At 47.1% G+C, this 23,598-nt stretch overlaps 1 protein-coding gene across 1 annotated transcript; it reads left to right on the top strand.

Annotated features, from left to right (window-relative positions):
• Positions 1–6,021: 6,021 nt before the first annotated feature.
• On the top strand, positions 6,022–21,650 carry PRDM14 (PR/SET domain 14; the record flags this gene model as incomplete). Its single annotated transcript, XM_082859005.1, has 7 exons — positions 6,022–6,721; positions 7,281–7,334; positions 7,427–7,584; positions 8,794–9,064; positions 13,651–13,853; positions 18,934–19,035; positions 21,423–21,650. 7 exons carry the CDS (start codon positions 6,022–6,024, stop codon positions 21,648–21,650), a joined length of 1,716 nt encoding a protein of 571 aa, XP_082715131.1.
• Positions 21,651–23,598: the final 1,948 nt, after the last annotated feature.

The raw sequence follows: 23,598 nt of genomic DNA, 5'->3' as shown, positions 1-23,598 counted from the left end.
GTATGACTGCTGGCCAGATGTTTTTTTCAGGGTGCATCAAAACTTTTCACTGTCACCCCAATATTCATAGCAGCACTATTTATAACAGCCACGACATGGAAGCAACCTAAATGTCCATTGACAGATGAATGGATAAAGAAGATGTGTTAAAATATGTACAATGGAATATTACTCAGCCATAAAAAAGAATGAAATAATGCCATTTGCAGCAACATGGATGGATCTAGAGATTATCATACTAAGTGAAGTAAATCAGACAGAGAAAGACAAGTATCATATGCTGTCACTTATATGTGGAATATAAAAAAAATGATATAAATGACCTTATTTACAAATCAGACATAGACAGACTTAGAAAACAAACTATGGTTACCAAAGGGGAAAGGTGGGAGCAGGGTGGATAAATTAGGAGGTTGTGATTAACATACACACTACTATATAGAAAATAGATAATCAACACGGACCTACTGTATAGCACAGGGAACTCTACTCAATACTCTGTAATAACCTATATGGGAAAAGAATCTGAAAAAGGATATATGTATACATGAATCACTTTGCTGTACAGCTGAAACTAACACAACATTGTAAACCGACTATACTCCAATCTAAAATAAAAATTAAATTTAAAAACTGTTAAAAAAAACCCACAAACATACAAACTCTTCAGCTGAGGATCAAATAAATTAACTTGTCCAAAAACAAACAAACAAAAAATACACAAAAAACCTTTTCACTGTCAAAGAGCTAAGGCTCTAACAGTACACTAAATAGTACCATTCTGGGGGCTTCCCTGGTGGTCCAGTGGTTAGGGCTCCGTGCTTCCATTGCAGGGGGTGTGGGTTCCACCTCTGGTTGGGGAACTAAGATCCCCACATGCCATGCAGTGTGGCAAAAAAAAAAAAAAGAAGAAAGAAAGGTACATCCTGTATGATTATGACGGTTTAGAACAAGCAAAACTCATCTGTGGGGAAAGAAAACACAGAACAGCTGCCTCTGGGGTTGGTGGATACAGGGCTCACTTGGGAAGGGGATTGGAGGACTTTCTGGAATGACACTCTCTATGTTTTGATAGGAGGTGGAGATACACTGATTTATGCAACTGTCAAAACTCATGGTGCATGAGATGTGTGCATGTCATCATATATAAATTTTACCTTAAAAAAAAACCATAAACAAGTATTGCACTTTAGTTAGTGATATGCATGTTGAAATAATTTAGGGATGAAGTATACTGATGGCCGCAGTAGCTTCCTATTCCCTTCAAAGACTTCCTAGTACTCCTTCAATAAAGTCTTGCAGGTAATGATGTAAGGAAACTTCCATCTTCACAGGTGTTTTTGCAAGACCTGGCCTCTGCTGGTTCTCCAGCTTCCCTAGCTGTCTTTTCCACAGGAAGCATCCTTCATTTCTGTGAATCAGACGCACTCCTTCTAGGCCTCAGAGCCTTGGCACCAAGGGTTCCTCTAAACCTGGAATACCACTTGCTCTCATCACCTAGTTAATCTCTAGAGATCTTTCACACCTTCTGTCCTCTCAGCCTAGGTCAGGACATGCTCTTCTTCCCTTTCATTGCTTCTTTATGGTTTCTTCTTTGCTCCCATCACATAGGTACACTTTCATCAAATATTTACACAAATATTTATCTTCCTCATAAGACTGCTTTGGGGACCAGGGCTGGACAGAGCTGCTTCGCTCACAACTGTATTCCCAGTGACCAGCACATCAAGAGCAAGGTGTTCAGGAATTTTGTTGGGTAAATAACTAGAAAGGAAATTAGAAAAAGGTAACCACTTTTCACGTGAGAGGTGGCAGCTTTAAAGGGTTGGCAATATTCCATATGAGGTGATGCTGTGGAGACACAGGGCACTCACACTCATTGTTGATGGAGGTATAAACCAGGAGCAGTTTAAAGTACCTATCAAAACGTTCAAGGTTGATACCGATGATCCAGAGATTTCACACCTCGGTATTTATTCTGCACAGCACAAATAAGTAGTTGTATAACAATGTTCCCAGAAGTAGCTTGAAGTGTTGAAAAACTGACAACAACTTAAATAACTTTCTAAGAGGAGGCTGAAAAACTAAGGTATACTCATAAAATTAATTTCTGCACCATGCAGCCATTGCAAGGAATGAAGTTAATACGAATATACTGTTAGTAACAATAACTAGTGGATAGTGAGAAAAGTTGCATAAAAGTCTAAAGTATAATCACATTTTGTTTTTTAAAAAATCACACATATATAAATACAGTTTAAAAGGCTGGTAGGGACTTACTTCCCTGGTGGTCCAGTGGTTAAGACTCCGCACTTCTAGTGCAGGGACCCCACGTTCGATCCCTGGTGAGGGAACTAGAGCCCACATGCCACAAGCAAAAAGATCCCACATGTCGCAGACCCGGCGCAGCCAGAAAAAAAAAAATTGGTATTTTTCAAAAAAGTAATGGAACTAGGGAATAAGCCAAACTGTTAGCTTTACTTCTGGAGGGTTAGGGATGAGGGGTGGGCAGGGATATCCACTCTTTATCGATTTCTCTAAAGTTTAAACAAGCAAGCCTATAATTTAAAATATATTTTTAAAAATATTTTAAACTCTAGGGCTTCCCTGGTGGCGCAGTGGTTGGGAGTCCGCCTGCCGATGCAGGGGACACGGGTTCGTGCCCCAGTCCAGGAAGATCCCACATGCCGAGGAGCGGCTGGGCCCGTGAGCCATGGCCGCTGAGCCTGCGCGTCCGGAGCCTGTGCTCCGCAATGGGAGAGGCCACAGCAGTGAGAGGCCTGCGTACCGCAAAAAAAATAAAAATAAAAAAATTTTAAACTCTAGAATCTTTGCAGAACAAGGCTCGACGGTAAAGCTCACGTTGCCTGTTCAAAATTAACTCTACAACCAGTGAGCGACTTCACTAAAAGATGGCCTCCTGAGGACCTGACACCCACGGACCACCCAAGCGCCGGCGCATCAGTCTTTAAATCCTACGGGTGAGGTCTGGGAGGAAGGAAGGAAGATACAGTAAATGGAGGTGGGTCGTAGGGGTCCTGGGGTGGGTATGACTCCGGAAGGAAGACGGCAGCAGAATTTAGTCTGCTTTTCCAAGTACCTGATCCTCCGCAGAGGCTCTCGGGACAAGAGTCGTCGGATACTTTTCACCTATTAGCGAAGATTCTAAGAACTCGGGTAGAGGCAGAGAATCTAGAACAAGGGGTGAAGGAAACCCTGGGCTCCTTGTCACCCCCTCCCGGTGGGGAAAACCACGCGCCGCCCCTCCTCTCAGACCCTCATGGCGACTGGGAAACGGGTCTGCACGCGGGCGGCGCGGGCGGCCCCGACGGCGTCGGGCGGGCGCGTTGACTTGACCCCGCACGTGGGCGCGGCCGGCGGCAGGGAGAAGCAGCCGGGCGCCCCCACCCCGCGCCCTCGAAGAAACCGCGAGGCCCCGCGCCCGCCTTCCGTCCTCCCCGCGGCCGCGCGGGCACTGAAGGCTACAAGGTCAGGTCCCCGGGGCCCAGGGAGGAGGCGCCCGCCGCGCCGCGGCTGCTCTGGAAAGCGGGGTGGGTCACGGAGGAGGTCCCGTTCCGCCGCAGACTTTAGGACCTTCGGCGGCGTCCCTCGGCCGGATGGATGCTGCCTCCTTTCCTTCCTTCCACGTTTGACACGACCCAGCCAAGGCCAGGCCGCGCGTGAGGGTTTCCGTCTCTCCTTTCAACCCGCACGGCGGCGCCCAGACGCAGGGAGTGCTCGCCCCATTTTGCAAAGAGGAAGCGAGGAAACTGGCCAAGGTCACCCGGCAAGACCAAGGTTTCCCCCACCCTAGATGCTTCCCTGTGTGAATGTGAATGGGCCTAAGTGCTCCTTTCTTTCCCTCAATGGCCGGAGAGAATGAAAATGCGGTCTTGGTGCGCCAGGTATGGGCCTGAAAAGCCCCGCGCGTCCGAGGTGGCGAGCCTTCCCGGGGGAAAGGGACCTCGGTGGCGGCGCAAGGGCCGGTCCTCCGACAGCGACAGCTGCTTGAAAAGTAGAAGCCCCCGAGAGGTCTCAATACCCACCCGAAACCTTGGGAGCGGCACCGCCGCATCTAGGCGTCCCCACCTGGGACCTGAGGGGCGACGCCCGGCTTCCCACGAGGTGTCAGGGACAAACGTCTATCTGGTCCTCGGGGTTGGACGCGGCCTTCGCCAGGCTCGGCTCTTGGGAACTGGAAGCCGAGAGGCAGGAGCGCGACCCCGGCACGCGAGTCCCGGCCTCACGAGCGCGGAGGGGCCTGTCTGGGGACCCCGGCCACCCTTGCCCGGGCTTAACTGCTGCCCCACCGCCAGCCTGGAGCCTCAACTGTGCCGGACCCAGAAAGCGGGGGGCGCGCGCTCGCGGCCGGGGTTCCGGGCAGGGTTTGCAGAAGTGAGGAGTTCTGTGCACGACCCCCTGGGGAGCGGGGCGAGTCGCGCGTCGGCCAATGGCCGCGGTGGGCGGGGAGGAGACTGGCCTGGGGACGTGCGTGGGCCGCGCGTCGCTTCCCCACCCTCGCGCTCTCTCGGTCCCGCGGCCCCGCCCGCCCGTCGCCCACCGCCCCGCCCGCCCGTCGCCCACCGCCCCGCCCGCTCGTCGCCCGCCGCCCGCCCGCCGCCCTCTTAAAACCGGCTCAGCCCTGCGGGCCCACCCGAAGCCTACCGGTCCCGAGCCCGCGCCGCCCGTCTGCGGCCCGGTGGCGAGCGCTCCGCCGCTGCGCTCTCGAAGGTGGGTGCAGAGCCCGGCGCGCCGCTGTGGCCCGGGGCTGTCGTTCGCCGGGGTGGTCGGGAAGCGCCGGCAGCGGTCTCTGGCGCAGTTCGTTTTGGGGGGTTGTTTTGCCCTCTTGGAGCTTTTACTCCTTAAGCGGCTTTCAACCCCAAGTCGCAGATCCTCGGGGTGAGGAAAGGCCAGGAGCGGAGCGCCTTTGGGGGCTCAGGAGGAGACGGGCAGATGCCTTCGTCGTGGCTGACCTTTTCTCCTGACCCCGTGTTCTTTAATTTCTGAGTCACGACCCTGCTTGCTTTTCTTATTGGGCTCATTGATCTTGCCCTCAGGACCCGCCGGCTCTGAAGGGGCTCCATCCCCCAGCCTTGGTGAACTTATGTCCATCAAAACGCCGTCCTTTTGGGGTACGGGCGGCGGCGGCGCAGGGGCGGGAGCCTGCTCTTTGCCACCTGGCCTGGGGCTCGTCCTCGCCCGCTCCCGAGAGGCGACCCCAGCTTCCCTAAGCCCCCAGGTGGGATGACGAGTTTCCCGAGGGGCTTGCGAGAGGTAGCGGGACTCGGCCCACGTGGGGAACCCGCGCTGGCTGCGGCGCTGGGAGGGAAGCCGAAGGCGGCGGCCTACTCCTCCTGGCAGCCCGGACCGCCCGGGTCCTCGGGGTCAGACCCGGGTTTCGCAACGGGGCAGCCTCCCCCGACCTGCCCCCGGGCTGGGGGAGCGCGTCTCCTATGCGACCCAACCCGGGCCCTGGTCTCTGCCCTCTCTGCTAGGGACCCAGGACTGCCTGAAGCTGCTGCCCGCCCCCAAGCTCGGTCTTGCGCTCGGCTCCTGGCTCCGGGAGTGGGAAGGCCCTGCGGCTCCGACCCCCTCCCCGGAAAAGAGGATGTCGGGGACCGGGGAGAGGGCGGAAGAGGGAGCTTGAAACGGATTTGGCAGGAGCGGGGTTGGGGACGGATGTAGAGAGTGAGTGTTGGAAACGAGCCCTGCTAGGTCAAGGCGTGCTTGGAGAGGGAAGGCAAAGGCGACATGTACTTGGAATTTGGAGTCGGGCAGAATCCCGACAGATTTTTGTTTTAGTTTGTTTTGTCTTTTTGGGGGCGGGTTGTTTGTTGCCGTTTTTGTTTCGTTTGCGGGTAGGTCTTGAGGGATCGAAGTGGGAAGTTTATCCGATTCCCTCCGACCCGGGGCTGCCTCGGGCGGTGGAGGCTGGGCAGGCAGGAGCCGGGCGCAGCGCCCCGCGCCCCTCACTCGGCCGCGCTTGCTCTTCCGCAGACCCGCCGCGCCCTGTGGCCCGGGATGGCTCTGCGGCTGCCAAGTGAGGCCGGACCCCAGGACAAGGAGTGCTACCCGCCCGACAGGCTCCAGAGCAGCCCCCAACGCCTGGCCGCCTACTACCCGCCTTTCCAGCCCTACAGCCACTACGGGAACACCCTAAGCGCCGCGGAGGAGGGTTTGCAAACTTTCCGGCAGGTGGAGGCCCTGTCCACGTCCCCGTCTCTGTCCCCCTTCGCCTTCCGGATGGCGCCTCCCTTGCTGAGCCCCGGCCTGGCCCTGCAGAGGGAGCCGCTCTACGACCTGCCCTGGTACAATAAGCTGCCGTCGTGGTACCCAATTCCCCACCGCCCCAGGGAAGTGCCGCACTTCCCGAACAGCAGTCGCGAGTTTACAGGCGCCTCCAGTGAAGACGCGGGCCCCGCTGGCGGCCGTAGCGACGGTGGCCAGTGCTGGGGACCTGAAATTTTCGTGCCGCCGCCCCCTGTGGATGCTTCGCTGTTCCCTGAGAGGCCGAAGCCCTCCCAGCTGTTACCGTGCTCCCCCAGAGAGCGCTCTGAGGATGGCCCCAAACTCGCGAACCAAGTCGGGAAGGCATCTCACCGTTACCACTTCACCCAGGAAGACCTGCACTTAGTTCTCTACGGGGTCATCCCCAGCCCTCAGAACTCAGCCCGCCTGCACCACGCGATTTCGGGCCTCCTGGTCCCCACAGACAGCTCAGGTAAAGGCAGTCCCCATGATCCGGGACTTGGGGGTGCGGGTGGGAGGCGGGAAGACAGGTGAGGACGGGAGGGGGCAGGGGCGCTTCCAAGTGGGTCCGAGGCTGTGCGAGTCCTGCAGCGGAGCGTATGTGCTTCCATCAGAAGACGGAGCTGAGAATGGCAGGCTCACCTCCGAGACCCTATTTGCTTAACCGCATGACGCCCAAGATGGTTTTAGTGAGAAGAGTAACGGTTCATGCGGGGCGGGCTGATCAGGCTGGCTCAGACCCTGCCGGGATGTGCAAGGTATCTGGGAGTCTCAAAATCAGCATTATCTCTGATCCTCAAGTTCCTTAAATTTGCAAACGGGGTTAATTACAACATAACCCACTAGAATCGTTTTGAGTCTCATGGGAGAAATGGCGTATGTAAAAGGAGCAGGAAACCTAGAAAGGACAAGTAAACATCCAATTCGGGATAATGGTGAGCTCCAGGGAGTGGGGAGGACAGCGCCGTATGAAAGCATTTCATAATACATTTTTATCGAAAAAATAAAAATTTAACCCTGTCATTTTCTAGGGTCTGGTTCTCTTCCTCGGACTCTGGATAACAACTCCCTTCAGCTACCAGAAGGTAGGCAGGGCTTCTCGGCTTGGATTTCTTTTCCAGCACAAACGCAGTCGGTTTCCTCACTGGCTTTCTTTCCTGCCCTGGGTCTCTCCTAGGTCTCTGCCTTGGGCACACGAAATTCGGTGAAGTGGCACATTTTGGTGTGTTCTGCAGTAGCCCTGTCGCCAAAGGAGTCAGGTTTGGGCCCTTTCAGGGTAAAGTGGTCAACACCAGCGAAGTCAGGACACACGGAGACAATTCCCTGATGTGGGAGGTAAATGTGTTTGTGGCGGGTTGGCGGAGGGAGGTGGGTGGGAGGAAACCTTGGCCTCTGCCCCTCTGGGAGACCCCTGGACTGGGAGAGGGGGCCCCCTCCGGGCAGTAATCTGCTGACTTGTGCTGCCTGTTTTGCAACATAAAGAGAAAGAAAGGCAAGCTGTTCAGTCCCTGAGGATAACACCTCTACATGGATTCTGTGTAATTTGGGGTGGCTTAAGGCGTTTTCCTGTGAAGATGAGCCATGGAATATACATTTAAAGAGTTAATACATTGGGTTATATGTATAGACAAAACCAAACACTTTAAATATTACAGAGCGATGCTAAGAATATGCCAGAAAGGACTAAGACCAGATTTAAAATTTTCGACGTCTTTCACCTAAAGAGGATTTTTAGAAAACTGATGCTCTGAACTCTGTTTGCGGCAGGATGGTAGGACTGCAGTGCGTCAGAATGTATCAGATTATCGCCCCTCGCCGTGGATTTCTACATCAAGGAATATAGTTGAGGAAAGTAATCTGAAATCCAGACTTCACGGGGCTGTTTGTAATAACAAAACATTGAAGACTGTAGAATTGCCCACAGCAGAGAAAGAATTAAATTATGGCTCCATCAATACACATGAAAACTAAATTGAGATAAAATACCAAACTAATTGGTTGTCTTGAAGTGGTGGAATTAAATGTAACCTCCTGTTTCCCTTACCTCTGTTTACGAAACTAATATATGCTCACTCTAGAAATCTGGAGATCGAGGAAGTGATAAAAGTAAGAATCTTTTTAAAATGTCACACTACCTATAGAGGTCTCTTTAAGCTAATAAATCCATTTAGGCTCAATCATATTGATAATAGATATATTCAGTAGGTCAAGTGTGAGTTTTGAATTATAATTTATTTATTTATTTATTTATTTTTTTTTTTTTTGCGGTACGCGGGCCTCTCACTGCTGTGGCCTCTCCCGTTGCGGAGCACAGGCTCCTCACGCGCAGGCTCAGCGGCCATGGCTCACGGGCCCAGCCACTCCGCAGCGTGTGGGATCCTCCCAGACCGGGGCACGAACCCGCGTCCCCTGCATCAGCAGGCGGACTCTCAACCACTGTGCCACCAGGGAAGCCCTTGAATTATAAATTTTTAATAAGTAAATTTATTTTCTAGGTCAGACCAAAAAAATGTGCATTTCCAAACTTTGTTTGATTCCATTTAGATCTTTGAAGATGGTCATTTGAGCCACTTTATTGATGGAAAAGGAGGTGCAGGGAACTGGATGTCCTATGTCAACTGTGCTCGTTTCCCCATGGAGCAGAACCTGGTTGCAGTCCAGTGTCAAGGGCAGATCTTTTATGAAAGCTGCAAGGAGATCTACCAGAACCAAGAGCTCCTTGTGTGGTACGGAGATTGCTATGAGAAGTTTTTGGACATTCCCATGAGCCTGCAGGTCATAAAGCACGGGAAGCAGGCGTCTGGGCCCTTGGAAGGTGAGTGCACACTTTCGCCTCACCCAGTGAGTCCGTCTTAGTGGAAGGACTGGGCTCTTTCTCTGACTCAACACCTTCCTGCAGCCTTTCCACTTGCTTGTGGAACTTCTCCCTCCCAACACAACACTCAGAACACAAAACTGAGGGCGTCTCTCACCAGCTGGGCATGACCCAGCTGGAGGAAGATGCCCTCATCTTTCCAAAGCTGCTGAAGCTACTCCTCTTCACCAGTATACCTTTTCTTCTACCCCTTCACCCGCTCCCAGAGAATAAAATAAAAGTGAAATAAATGGATGCAGCCTCTGCCTTAGGTGAGCCAGCTTCTGATCCATCTCTGCTCACACAACTCAGGCTCACACAACTCAGGAAGTCTAAGCTTTAGAGCACTGTTTTTCAAGTAGTGGGTTGCAGTATCTTAGCAGGGTGGGGGATTTGGTGGTAGAGACCAGTATTAAAGGAAAAAAAAAAGAGAGAATAAGAATAAAATAGGATAGAAAATATTGATGTGAATCTCGTTTAAGTTAAGGTTTTTGTTTCAAATGGATGTCTGCGAACTGGGTCTCAAGTATAAAATGTGTTTCTTATTGTGGGTCTTAGTCAACTTTGGAAGCATGGAGCTAGACTCTCACTCTCCAATTTTAATGCGGGTGTGAATACTGGGGACCTTGGAAAGATGCAGATTCTCATTCAGGGCTGGGACCTGAGATTCTGCATTTCTATCACATTTTAGTAGAAGGCAGCTAGAGGACTACCAACCCACTCTCTGGGAACGAGCCTCTGGAATTTGCATTTTAAAAAAGCTCTTTGAGGGCTTCCCTGGTGGCACAGTGGTTGAGAATCTGCCTGCCAATACAGGGGACATGGGTTTGAGCCCTGGTCTGGGAAGATCCCACATGCCGCGGAGCAGCCTGCCCCGTGAGCCACAGTCACTGAGCCTGCGCGTCTGGAGCCTGTGCTCCGCAACAAGAGAGGCCGCGATAGTGAGGGGCCCTTGCACCGCGATGAAGAGTGGACCCCGCTCGCCACAACTAGAGAGAGCCCTTGCACAGAAACGAAGACCCAACACAGCCATAAATAAATAAATAAAATTTTTTAAATAAAAAAAAAGAGCAAAATCCCTTTAAAAAAAAGAAAAAGCTCTTTGAGCAGTTGATTTTTACATCTGCAAAGGCCTGGGAACCACTGATCTTATAGGTGGGACCAGACAAATGCAAGTTACTGTAATATGTGTAATCAGATAGAAGACTACCTTATTATGTTAGAGCAAATGTCGTAAGTAGCAGGTAAAAGAGAATGTGAATTGCATCCATCACACTGCAGTGATGGTCTGCATGCAAGTCTCCCTGCTAGACTGAGACCCTTCAGGGCAGGAGACAATTCTAATAAAGTTATTTATTTATTTATTTGGCTGTGCTGGGTCTTCGTTTCTGTGCGAGGGCTTTCTCTAGTTGCGGCGAGCGGGCCTCTCACTATCGCTGCCTCTCCTGCTGCGGAGCACAGGCAGGCTCAGTAGTTGTGGCTCACGGGCCCAGTTGCTCCGCAGCATGTGGGATCTTCCCAGACCAGGGCTCGAACCCGTGTCCCCTGCATCGGCAGGCGGACTCTCAACCACTGCGCCACCAGGGAAGCCCAGGAGACAATTCTAAACACTTTAATAGCACCTGCTGTGGATCCCCATGTGCATTGAAGGAAGGAGGAAGACTGGGCTAACCTGGGGAAAGCTGCTTAGGGATGTGGAGAAATAAAGGATGAGTTAGGCAGGGAGAGGCAAGGCAATTCATGCTTGGGGAATGGTGAAGCCAAGGGCAAGGATGTGTTCACCAGGGATTCGGAGGGACTAATGAGCAGTCTCTTTCTAGAAGCCAAATAATGAGGGGCTGTTGAACTGTTTCGGTAACTGTCTTCTCACTACCCCAATAAATGGACGGACGGCGTGGGGTGCGCCTGAGGGTAAGATGGCAGAATTCTCTTGAGTCTGGACCTCACAGTTGCCCCATACTTGGCGCCAAGCCAAGACTTTTTGGTCACTTCCAGAAATGTTCCAAGTGCTTTTTTGAAAGAAAAGTGGATTTGAGAACGATACATGCTTGATAACGCAAAATAGAATCGTTATCCTTTTGAAAAATTATTCAGCACTCTGCATCAGAGTTGTTAAAATGTTCATAACCTTGGATATATCAGTAACGTATCAGTAATACTCTTCTGGAAATTTACCTTCAGGAAATAGTCCAAAAGGAAAAGCTTTGTCCACAAGGATTTTTAATACAGCGTCACCCCTGTTTGTGAAAAGTCACGAACAACCTAAATGCCCAATATTAGAATAATTAAGTAAATGATGATATATTAACATGGAATAATATACAGGCATCAGAGATCCCAATCATATAAGCAACAGGGCCTGCAGTTATCCGTGCTCCACTTCTGAACCAAATTATATCCGAGGCTTATTGGCACTGTTAACGATGATGTGTAAATATTTAGGATAACTTGTGGCAGAGAACTTGTAAACAACTCAATTGGTTGGGAAGACTAATGGATAAATTCATTTGTTTTCTGTTAATAGGAATGTTTGGGGATAGGATGAAAAGGAAAGAAAAATCAAAATTCCTCTGTCCTCTCAAAAGAAAGGTCTTGTTTTCAAAGGCTTTTGGTGAGGCTTGATGGGAACCTTCCCCTTGAAGGTCTTGAGTGGGAGGGAAGGGCCTGGGCCCTATGTGGGCGGGTTATTTGAGTTTGCAAACCTGCCAAGTGTGTGTTTTGGGGGCTGAGGGTGTGGAATGTGTAGACAGCTCTCAGTCGTTACCAAACTCTGTCTGAACGGTGTGTCTGTAGTGGGGCAGAGAGCATAATTTTTGGTATCGAGAAACCCCTTGGCTGAAAAGACTGAGATGGGAGGCAGGAAGAAGGAAAAGAAACGGGACAAAATTAGGTTAAGATACATTTCCAAGGACCTGAGCAGAAAACGGAGGCAGCCGAAGCCTAATTAGTCAGGGTGAGGGTGCTCTGTCATTTCTGCCTAAGTGGTGGTTCTTATGCAGATTTACTACCGAGCCCTCATTCTGAATTCTGGTGTGCTTTCATGCTTTGATTTGTAAAGATCGCTGACCCTGTCTTGTAGACCCCCTCTTCCTACCCCAGGAAGCAGGAAGGCCAGGTATTTCTAACCAATGAAAATTCTAGCTCCGAGCAAAAACCATCCCAGCAGGGAGATTCTGAGAGTATTAGCACCTCAATGAAAGCGATAGACAAGACTGGGCAATGGATCTTCCTGATGTTGGTGGTTGCCTTGCTGGTTATTTACTTAATAAAATGATTTATTTCCTCAGCCACCTGTTAAACATGCCTGGGACGCAGTTATCAACTAACAGAACCCCCGATGGATAGCTTCCCTGCTGTTCCGATACTAACTAAAAAGATTTCCACCTTCACACTCTTGCATATACTCACTCCTGGCTGTTCTCTGCCTCCCTGGGGCCAGACAATGAGGTTTCAGGGATGCATTCACAGTCAAAACCACTTTATGCTCTGGAATCCAGAGTGTCCTCGGCAGGGATGCTTTTGTAGGTGGCCCTGGTCCTCTCCCCTTCCCCCAGTACATAGACACCCCTGAGCCTGGCACCTCCTTTGCTAGAGTCGGCTGAACCCTCTCTAACCTCTCCCCCACCTCTCTTATAAAAATGGGTTTACCTTTCTCAGTCTGTCTCTCAGTGATAGTATCACTTGTTGATAAGAAGTCAGTAAGTGTTAAGGTTAAATTAATCATCACAATAACCCTATGTATAGGTTCCAGAATCTTCCTTAAAAGTTCAGAGAAGTAGACTATAAGCTAAAAGGGCACCTAAGGCTTCGTAAATGGGGTCAAATGGAACAGAACTCGTGAAGCCTGGGGAGAAGCTATGGGTGTCCATCAGGGTCCTGGGTGAACGGCTTTGAACTTGTACCTCTCAGGCCGATCTGAAAGGGACAAATACGGTAGGTATTTGGTATGTGAACCTTGTAAAGAATGCCAGTCAGGAACTGTAGGACTGACCTGCTCCTAAACAGGGCCAGAGGAAGGGCTTCTTCAACACATATATTTCGGGAACAAAAGGTAAGAGAACCTATAGATTAAGAGATTGGAGAGACATAGCCTCTGTGGACAACACATAGGCTTTGAATCCTACATTGAATCAACTGACTGTAAAATAATAAAACATGTATGCATGTGTGTACGCACATAAATATATATGTTTCTATAAAGGAATAAGGGTTGACTGTTTAGGTATGACAATGGCATTATGGTTATGCATTTTAAAAAGTCGTTATCTATTAAAGATTATGGTTTGAGATGTTTATGAACCAAGTGAGAAGTTAGTGTTAAAAAGAATCCATTATGAAAAAAATAATCCCTTATGGAGGGAAGTCACATAAGTGAGTTGGTCATTGTCAAAGCTTGGTGTTTGGGCACATGAGGGTTTATTCCATTATTTTGATTTTGGTATATGTTTTAAATTTTTTGTAATAAAAAGTTGTAAAAAATCATCTTGAAGAAAATAAGAAGGAAGGAAGGTAGCTGACCGAGCGACTTATCCCCCTGTGTTTGACAGAGTCTGCAGAAGGGTACAGATGTGAAAGATGTGGAAAAGTATTTACCTACAAATATTACAGAGACAAGCATCTCAAGTACACCCCCTGTGTGGACAAGGGTGACAGGAAATTCCCCTGTTCTTTATGCAAACGGTCCTTTGAGAAGAGAGACCGGCTCCGGATCCACGTCCTTCACGTTCATGAGAAACATCGGCCTCACAAGGTAAGAGTCGGGGCGGCGAGTGACCCTGCCCTTCGCTCCAGCGCTCTGCTTTCATGCTGCTTCCCCAAACCCCTGGGTGAACACCGAGGGCCTCCTGCGTGCATGTTGCTGGGACACGACACCAGGTGGGAAGATGGGACAGGGTGTCTGAAGGAGGTGACAGTGCTGTGGAAGAGCAGACATGAACTAATGCCATGACACCCGGGTGTGAGGATGGAGGTACATGGTAGACAGGGACAGAGGAAGGGTGTCCTTCTACCTGGACACGTGGGTTATGAAAGGCCTCGTAGACAGGTAGCCGTGAGAAGAATCTAGGACAGTGGAGTGTCTGGTTTGTATCTTAGATGGGGTTGATTGGCTGGGGTGGGGGGCGTTCGAGATATTCCAGGTGGGAAAGACCCTGGCCTGTGGTTTGAGGTAGCTACACCTTCTTCCATGATGTGTGCAATGTTGTGTTAATTTCTGCTGTACAGCAAAGTGACTCAGTTATATACATTCTTTTTCATATTCTTTTCCATTGTGGTTTATCACAGGATATTGAATATAGTTCCCCATGCTGTAGAGTAGGACCTTGTTATTTATCCATCCTGTATATACTAGTTTGCATCTACTCATCCCAAACTCCCAATCATTTCCTCCCCCACCTCCTCCCCCTTGGCAACCACAAGTCTGTTCTCTGTGTCTGTGAGTCTGTTTCTATTTCGTAGATAGGTTCATTTGTGTCATATTTTAGATGCCATATATAAGTGATATCATATCGTATTTGTCTTTCTCTTTCTGACTTACTTCGCATAGTATGATAATCTCTAGGTTCAATGTGCAGGCATATTAATAGTTACAGGCGAGGATGAAACATGGGCACAGTCCAAAGGATGGATGGCCTCTATGCCATGCCAAGGATTTTGTAAGGCAGAAAAGCAATGGTGGATTTAGGGAGTCGTTTTCCACCATTCTGGATACCTGGTGGCTCTGCCAGGCTTGGTGTAAGAAAGTGCTCACTACCGCTGGTCTTAATTAGGAGAAAGAGGCTGAAGCTTGGGTACAGACAGCTTCGGGTTGGACTCCTGCCCTGTCAGGACTCCTCCAAGCCCCCAGTTTTCTCCATTTAAAAACAGTAGTCATCATAAAACTGCTCTTGTCTCTCCCCTCCTGTTCACAGTGAAGCTTCTGGAAAAATCACAATCACTGGACTATATACTCCTGTAAAATCTGAGTATTTTTACAATTATCATGTATTATTTTTGTAAGAATATTTTTTTTTAATATTTTAATTTATTTTTATTTTTGGCTGTGTTGGGTCTTCGTTGCTGCACGTGGGTTTTTCTGTAGTTGTGGTGAGCAGGGGCTACTCTTCGTTGCGGTGCGCGGTCTTCTCACTGCGGTGGCTTCTCTTGTTGCGGAGCACAGTCTCTAGGCACTCGGGCTCCGCAGTCGTGCCTCGCGGGCTCCAGAGCGCAGGCTCAGTAGTTGTGGCGCACGGGCTTAGTTGCTCCACGGTATGCAACTAGAGAAAGCCCACGTGCAGTGACAAAGACTCAACACAGCCAAAAATAAATGATAAAGTAGTGGTGGGTCTTACAGTTGGTGAGATGGAGCATTTAAGATATTTGTTGGGACTGCTGCAGCCAGATCGAAAGATGTTTGCTTAAAAAGCAGAAGCTACCGGATTAGTTTTTGTTTGGTTGGTTTGGTTTTGTTGGGGTTTTTAACCAAAGTAGAATGCAGGAAAAGGTTATCTGAGTCAGGTCAAGAAATATACACTAGAATGTTATGTGGGTCATTTTAAACACTGAGGACAATGGTGGGTCTTGGACTGGGGTTCAAGGAGAGGAGCCGTAGGAAGTACTGCTGGCTTTGAAATCGGGGGACCGTAGACCAGGAGGTCCAGAGATGACAGGAATGATGGGAAGAGGTGTAAGCTGGTAGTAGTAAAGTGAATGTCTTGGGCTTCCAAAGAGGAGAGGTCTGATGGTAGAGTGGAGGGATAGTAATTTTATTTTATTTTTTAAACTATTTATTAATTTATTTTGTCCACGAGGCATGCGGGATCTTAGTTCCCTGAGCAGGAATAGAGCACGTGCCCCCTGCAGTGGAAGCTTGGAGTCTTAAACACTGGACCTCCAGAGAAGTCCAGGATAGTGATTTTAAAAGGCTATAGAAGTGGGTGCATCCTCTTATACTGAGTGTTCCTGAGAGTTCTTAGTACAATATTTCTCTTTGCAAACTCTCCCTGAATGGTGTGATCCTTTATCATGACCATAGGTACCATTTAAATGGTTTCAAATCTCTAGCCAGAATTCGGTCCTGAGCCTGAGGACAGAGTCCTGTCCCAGCTGCTCTTCCGACGTCTCAACCTGAGTTTCCCTGGCACTTCCCCTTCCTTCGTTATGTTCAGAAGACTGAGATTTTCTTCTTTTATCTTTACTGCTAAACATTTTTTATTCTTTTAGTTTTCTTTATTTCATATACTTTAATTTGAGTACTTAACTTTCAAGATGATAAAGTATATTTAATTTCTGCAGGAGCCCCAAATAAAACGTTTGATTTAATTTGAACAGGAAAAAAAAAAAAAAGCTCAAGTGAAACAGACAGGCAGAACTTCAGATAAATGATTTTTTAACAAGATCAGCTGCTGAAAGAGAAAAAAATTACTGATTTAAAATATCAGAAGATGTTGGGTGTATAACCAACAGTGAAAAACCTTGTATTACCCTCCTTCCAGCGTTTAAAGGCTAAACAACCTCCTTTTCACATGATTTGTCAGGCAAAATTAATGAATAACACAAAATAAAAATATCGGAGGAAACCCTTGTAGTCCATCACAATGACTATAAAGAGCTCATACATAGATTCAGAATGTCAGTTCTCTCCAACTTTTTGAAACACCTGACCAATGGAGAGAGGGCTTTGTTTTTTTCAGAAGATGTTGTTTCTTTTCTCCATGACTTGTTCAAATTGATGCCAGACTTTAACTTTCTTCGTATTTTGTCTTTGACTTCCTTGCAAGCTTTTGTTTTTGCTAGGATTTTTAATTGCAAGTGATAAGTTTAGTTTCTTAATTATATAACTTGTATAATATTTACATTCTTGAAATTATACTCATTTCTTTTTTAAATCACATTCTGATTTGAATTTGTTCTGATTTGAACCAGTTGCTCCTTAGGCCTGTAAACTGTCATATTTGGATAGCTTTCATTACCTTCCTTAGTTCCACTGATTCTTCTATGCCACTCTTTCTCTTTCTTGATTTCTCTTTTTATATTACTGGGGCATGTCTTCAAGTAATCGTTTTTAACAGCGCACAGTGAAACATTTTCTCAGTCCTTCGAGGATATTTTACTCACATACGTCTTTGATAGTTTGGCTGGATATGGAATTTTAGATAGGAATAACTTTTCTGTAGAACTTTTAAGGAATCATTTCTTCTACCATTTGATGCCAATCTGGTTCTTGTTTCTTTGTAAATAACCAGTTTTCTGCTTTGTGAAAATTGTTCTTTAACTTTTGAGTTCTGAAATTTTAACAGATGTTTTTTTCTTTCCTTTTTTTTTTTTTTCTTCCTGCTTTGTAATCAGTAGAAGACAAAGTATTCTTTCCACCTGAAGGCACAAGTCATAAGCTCAAAGGAATTCTCTTGTTCTTTCCTTGGCTATTATCTGTCTTCGATTTTTGCTCTCTCCTGGGATTCCTTTTAGCCAAATGTTAGGTTGAATCTACTTCCCTGTACTTGACTTTTAATTTTTCTTCATCTGCATTCTCTGAGAGTTCCCGAACCTTAATTTTTATGTCATGTATTCAGTCTTTAGCAGTCAGCTGAGTCTATTACATACAGCATTTCTATTCTATACTTTTCTGTTGTTTATTTTTAATTTCCAAGAACAGTTTCATGTTCTAATTGCTCCCCTTTTATAATTGATCTGTTCTTTTTGCGATATGAACTTCAACATCTGACTGTTTTTGCTTTAGTAACGACAATACATGCTCATTATTAAAATGTCAAGTAGTAAAGAAAAATTTAAAAAGACTTAAAATCCACCCCAGAGGGCTTCCCTGGTGGCGCAGTGGTTGAGGCTCCGCCTGCTGATGCGGGGGACGCGGTTTCGTGCCCCGGTCCGGGAAGATCCCACATGCCGCGGAGTGGCTGGACCCGTGAGCCATGGCCGCTGAGCCTGCGCGTCCGGAGCCTGTGTTCCGCAATGGGAGAGGCCGTGACAGTGAGAGGCCCGCGTACCGCAAAAAAAAAAAAAAAATCCACCCCAGAATCTCACCATCTAAAAATACCCAGGCTCTCGTTTGTGCCCATAAGGACACCTGGGGAACAGGGTCCAGAAACACAATAGTTTCCTTTACTTGGTTCAGAATTCCTGAGAAGATTGAACAGAAGTCGTCAGGGTCAAGAACACAGAGAAATGACAGGAACTGTTCACGGCAAGTGGCTGTACCACATGCTCTCACTGGCCCCCCAAAATATTACCCCTTTTTTTGTAGGTACGTGTGTTGAGTCATCTGTCACCTGTATTGCCACTTTGGTCTACATATTCGTCCCTACTCCCACTAGATTGTTCCTCCTTGTCTCTAGCAGAGTGTTGAGAGGTTCTCCATAAATACTTGTTGAATTAATTGCTGGGGGCTTGCAATTTACTCACAGCCTTGTGAGGAAGGCAAGACAGGTATTTTTTGCCCATGAGGAAAATTGGGGAGACAAAGATTCCGAGTTTTAACTGATTTGTTCTGGTCACACAGCTACTTGTTGACGGAGCAGGACAAAGGCAGGCCTCTGTATACACTGCCGTTTCACATCTGAAGCAGCTCACTTAACCCGAAGACTTCAGACGAACTGCCTTAGCCACAGCAGGCTCTGGGCCAGAACCCATGCTGCCAGATTCTTCCCTGTAGTCCCGGGATGCCTTTCTCCTGTCTCAACTAGACCCTCAGCCTGGGTCTGCTTGATCCTCTGCCTACAGATGTGCACAGAATAAGTACAATAGTTAGTTCTTCCCCCCCCAGATAAATATAATGGTGAAATAAACTTGTTAAAGGGAAGACGTGGTTTCAACTATATTTTTCTTTTTCGTTTTAGTGTTCTACGTGTGGGAAATGTTTCTCTCAATCTTCCAGCCTAAACAAACACATGAGAGTCCACTCTGGAGACAGACCCTACCACTGTGTGTATTGTACAAAGGTAAATGGAACCTTCTTTTAAGGGATCTGCCTTGAGCCCTGATTGGGTGTCCATGGATAAGAACTTGTAGCATAAACCCTAGCTTATAAGAGTTCCTGGTAAATTAGTTCATTGTCAGCCCATCCGCAATTTCCACCCCCCAGATTATACTCCTGTTTGCTTACAATGATCAAATGCCACCTACTACTGCCAAATTGGCATCTAGGGCATTTGTCATGGAATAGACCCTAAGTTTACAGGAGCCCGATGGTAGCAGACATGATTATGCAGTCTTTCAAAGTACAGACTATGGGCTTCCCTGGTGGCGCAGTGGTTGAGAGTCCGCCTGCCGATGCAGGGGACACGGGTTCGTGCCCCGGTCCGGGAAGATCCCACATGCCGCGGAGCGGCTGGGCCCGTGAGCCATGGCCGCTGAGCCTGCGCGTCCGGAGCCTGTGCTCCGCAACGGGAGAGGCCACAACAGTGAGAGGCCCGCGTACCGCAAAAAAAAACAAAAACAAAAAAGTACAGACTCTTACATGCTGCTGATCTAAATTTCTAGAGCAGTTTTGCTGAAGTGGCATCTAATCTTCATTATACAGAATAATAAGTGATAAAAATGAAGAGATAAAGACGTGGTTAGGGGTGGCTGGGCTAGAAACAAAAGTCTGACCGTGCCTTAAAAATATTATACTAAAACACCTCATGTTCTTTTTTGATGAGATACATTTGGGCTGTCCAGTGTGTACAGTGTAGCAAAATGGGGCTAAGACATAAGTAGGCCATACGGAGCCAGCACAGACCTAAGGAGGGTGGCCCTGGGTTTGTATGGATGAGGAATCTATCCTGAGGGGTGAATGCTCTCCCGCAGGATTTCCAGAGCAGGCTCAAAATATCCCACCGCCCCTCCTCTTTCTGGCATTCTCATTCTGATCCTCACCTTGGTCTTCTGGCCAACCTGGGAATGCGAGGTGCCCGAAGAGGGAACTCAGTGCACTTGGGGCATAAATGAGCTGTTTGGCGTTCTGACTTACTGTCACCTAAGCTGATGGAGACTGTCCTTGTCTGGGTGTCCTGGACACCTACACCTTGTGCTCCTTACTGAGCAGTGGGCCAACCCCATGCATGCCCAGCCCCCCAAATCCAAGGTCACTGGTTAAAGCCGGTGTTTTGTATCTATGTCGATGGACCCCCAATAAATGGAGTCATTACATCGCTAATAAATACTTGAAAGTGACAAAGGTCAGAGCAGAGTATTGAATTAGGGGAAAGGTTATAAATAAGGGAAAGAAAAGACAGGTAAAAACAGCAAAGTGCTTGGGACTCTGAAATGGTACTATTTGGCCATTTTTTTAAGAACTAAACTTGTAACCACCATACAACCCAGCAGTTGCTCTCCTGGGCACTTATCCCGGAGAAATGAAGGTCTATATGTTTATACGAAAACCTGTACACAAATGTTAATAGCAGCTTTATTCATAGAAGCCCCAAACTGGAAATAACACAGATGCCTTTCAATGGGCAGGTGATTAAACAGACTGTGGTTCATCCACACCACGAAATACTCCTCAGCAATCAGAAAGGATGAGCTGTTGTACACGAAACAACCTCCGTGAATCTGCGGAGAACTGTGCTGAGTGAGAACAGCCAATCCCAAAAGGTCACATACTGTATGCTTCCCTGTAAGTGACATTCTTGAAATAACAAAATTATAGAAATGGAGAACAGATTCGTGGTTGCCATGGTTTAAAAGTAGGAGTGGGAGGGAACTATGTGTGGCTGTCATAGGGCAACATGAGGGTCCTTGTGATGGAAACGTTCTGTATCTTGACTCTGTCAATGTCAGTATCCTGGTTGTGATACTGTCCTATAGACTTGTAAGATGCAACCATTGGGGACAACCGGGTAAAGGGTACACAGAGTCTCTGTTGTTTCTTATAACTGCACGTGAATCACGATTACCGCAAAAAGTTTAAGTTAAAAAAAAAAGAAGAAGAAAGAAACCAATAAGGTACCCATTTATGCAAAGACATTGGCCAGTATTAGCTACTCCTTCTGTAATTCAGTTCATCTTGGAGTGTGATCCCAGGACCACCTGCTTAAATGCAGTTTCTTTATTACCCCAACGGGTGTATTCATCGGGTCAGTCTGCATTTTTGACTAGACCCCCAGGTGATCTTAACCATTGAAGAGCCACTGTTCTAACCAGTGACATGTCCATCGTGTCCTTTTTTATTAAGGCTACACCTGTTGACCGAGCGTGCCCTATAGCATTAAAGCCCAAGGTTCGCTGAATGGAGAACCAAGGGGTGACATAAGGATCGGTAACGGTGAACTTAACCCCTTTGTCTCACTGGTTGTCCAGCTGATGGAAGTTTACTTTTTCTCCTGCTTTCTGTCCTCTGCAGAGGTTCACTGCCTCTAGTATACTCCGCACACATATCAGGCAGCACTCCGGGGAGAAGCCCTTCAAATGCAAGTACTGTGGTAAATCTTTTGCATCCCACGCTGCCCACGACAGCCACGTCCGACGCTCGCACAAGGAGGATGACGGCTGTTCCTGTAACATCTGTGGAAAAACCTTCCCAGGTCAAGAAGCCTTCTACTCCCACATGAAGTTTCATGAAAACTGCTAGCCCTCAGAGAGTATGAGGACAGTGCCTCTGTATTCTTGATATTTCTTGTTTATGGGTGTGTCTTACAAACAAATGATAGTTAGATTGAGATGAGGAACAGAATAATGGAACTGACCAAGTAGCAGAATTTACCAGATTTATTGACTGTGGTTTTAACAGCTTTCACAGAAATGTCTTTCACAATTTCTGACAAGAATGGAGTTTTGTTGAATTCACCTAGAAATAATGAAAGCTGGCTGTTAATAGGGCTTAAAGGTCTGGAAACTCAACATCAACCCTGAAAGGGACTATATTTCATTTCAGGGACTAGGAACAAAGTCTTTGATTTCACGATTTAAAAAAAGGAGGCTTTTTCTCTACTGTTTGCCTCGGGCCCGCAATTGTAATATGTCTGTGGCCATCCCCTGTTACGTTTCTTAACAATAAATTCTTTAAACATCCATTCAAGCCAGAGCTTCATTAGTATTATAACTAAGTGTTCAGACGTGAATTAAGCTCCCATTTTATTTGGATTCATTTTAAAACCCTTAGTTTCTACCCCTCCCCCATCACATGACAAACACCTAATGTTAACAGTTTGTTTAGCACCAAACAGAATTTCTTGGAGGACACAGAAGTTACTTACTCACCCTACCATCTGTGACCTTTAACAATTGGCGAAGAAAAATTATTACCAAATGAAGAAAGGCTAAAAATTGCAATAGGCTAAGAAATAAGTAAATGTATTTATAGTGCTCTAGTTTTAAACCTGATGAAGAGACAAGTGGAATATTTTTTGTAGGTCTTCTAATTAGCTGGTCCATACTAATATATAGAGTGAAAAGAAAAACGTGCCACATACATTGTCACAAGGCTGATGCAAGCTTGTGAAGAATAATCTCTTCTAATGTGCAGGGAGACAGCAGACTCATCTCACGTGGGTCACAATAGCCAACATCTATATAGAGCATGAACCCTATGAGATAGTGCCACTGAGTTACCACTTTACTGAAGGAAAGAAAGAAGTGGTCCAGCATTTGCCTCTAAGGGTCAAAGCCAGGTCGTCCTGACTCCAAAGCCCAGCCTCTTAATGAATCAATTATGCTCAACTTATGAATCCTGCTAAGGAAAGAGCATTATTCTGTTGACTGTGCCATTCTTCCCTACTTTGGGGCAAGCAACAACAAACTTTTAAATATTCACATGGAAAATCGGGGACCAGAATAAAACTGCGCCGTAGGCAAGCGTAGCTATGTAGCTACCAGGTCACATCCCTAGCCGTGGTTCTATTGACTGCCTAGGATTTTTCTTCACCCTTTATTCGTGGTCCATGTCTCTCCAAATGGAGAGATTTCAATATAGAACAGATGCCCCTTCAGAGGGAGGCTCCTAGCTGCGGCAGAGTCCTTTGAGAAAGAGATGTAGTGCAGGTGGAAGAAGCAGTGACAGATTTTTCTCTGGGGAATGCCTGACCCTGGTGACTAGGTCTGAGTTATGTATCCTAATGGGAGTGTGCCCTGTTGTTTCAGGACTGTTTTAGTTCGTGTTAATTAAGTCAGAACAATGGTCTTTTGAAAAGATCAGGGCTCAGCCTGTGGTTAGGCAGCCTTTATTTGCCTGCTAGTTCAAAATACATTTCTTACTATGTATGGATTTGAACGTTATTTTAAAACCAAATAGTAAAAAAAAAAAAAAAAAAAAAAAAACCAAATAGTAAAGCGAGACCTCAGGAACTGGTGTGATGCCATTTTTTTCACTAGTTGAATAATTCAAATTAACTGCTTTGTTCTTTGAACCAGAATGGTAATAGAGGAAGGTAAAAAAAATTTCTTTTCCTCTTTTCTAGCAGTAATTCCAAAATGCTTGCATGCCAAATAATACCTTAGTATGTGGATCACGCATGCCCACACTAGCTGGAACACTTTGGACATTTTTATTTAATCTGAGCTGTTTCTACAAAGTTTTGGTC

Source organism: Leucopleurus acutus, assembly GCF_964270905.1.
Source record: "Leucopleurus acutus genome assembly, chromosome: 17".
Classification (NCBI taxonomy): Eukaryota; Metazoa; Chordata; class Mammalia; order Artiodactyla; family Delphinidae; genus Leucopleurus; species Leucopleurus acutus.
This window is presented reverse-complemented; position numbering and strand designations above follow the sequence as displayed.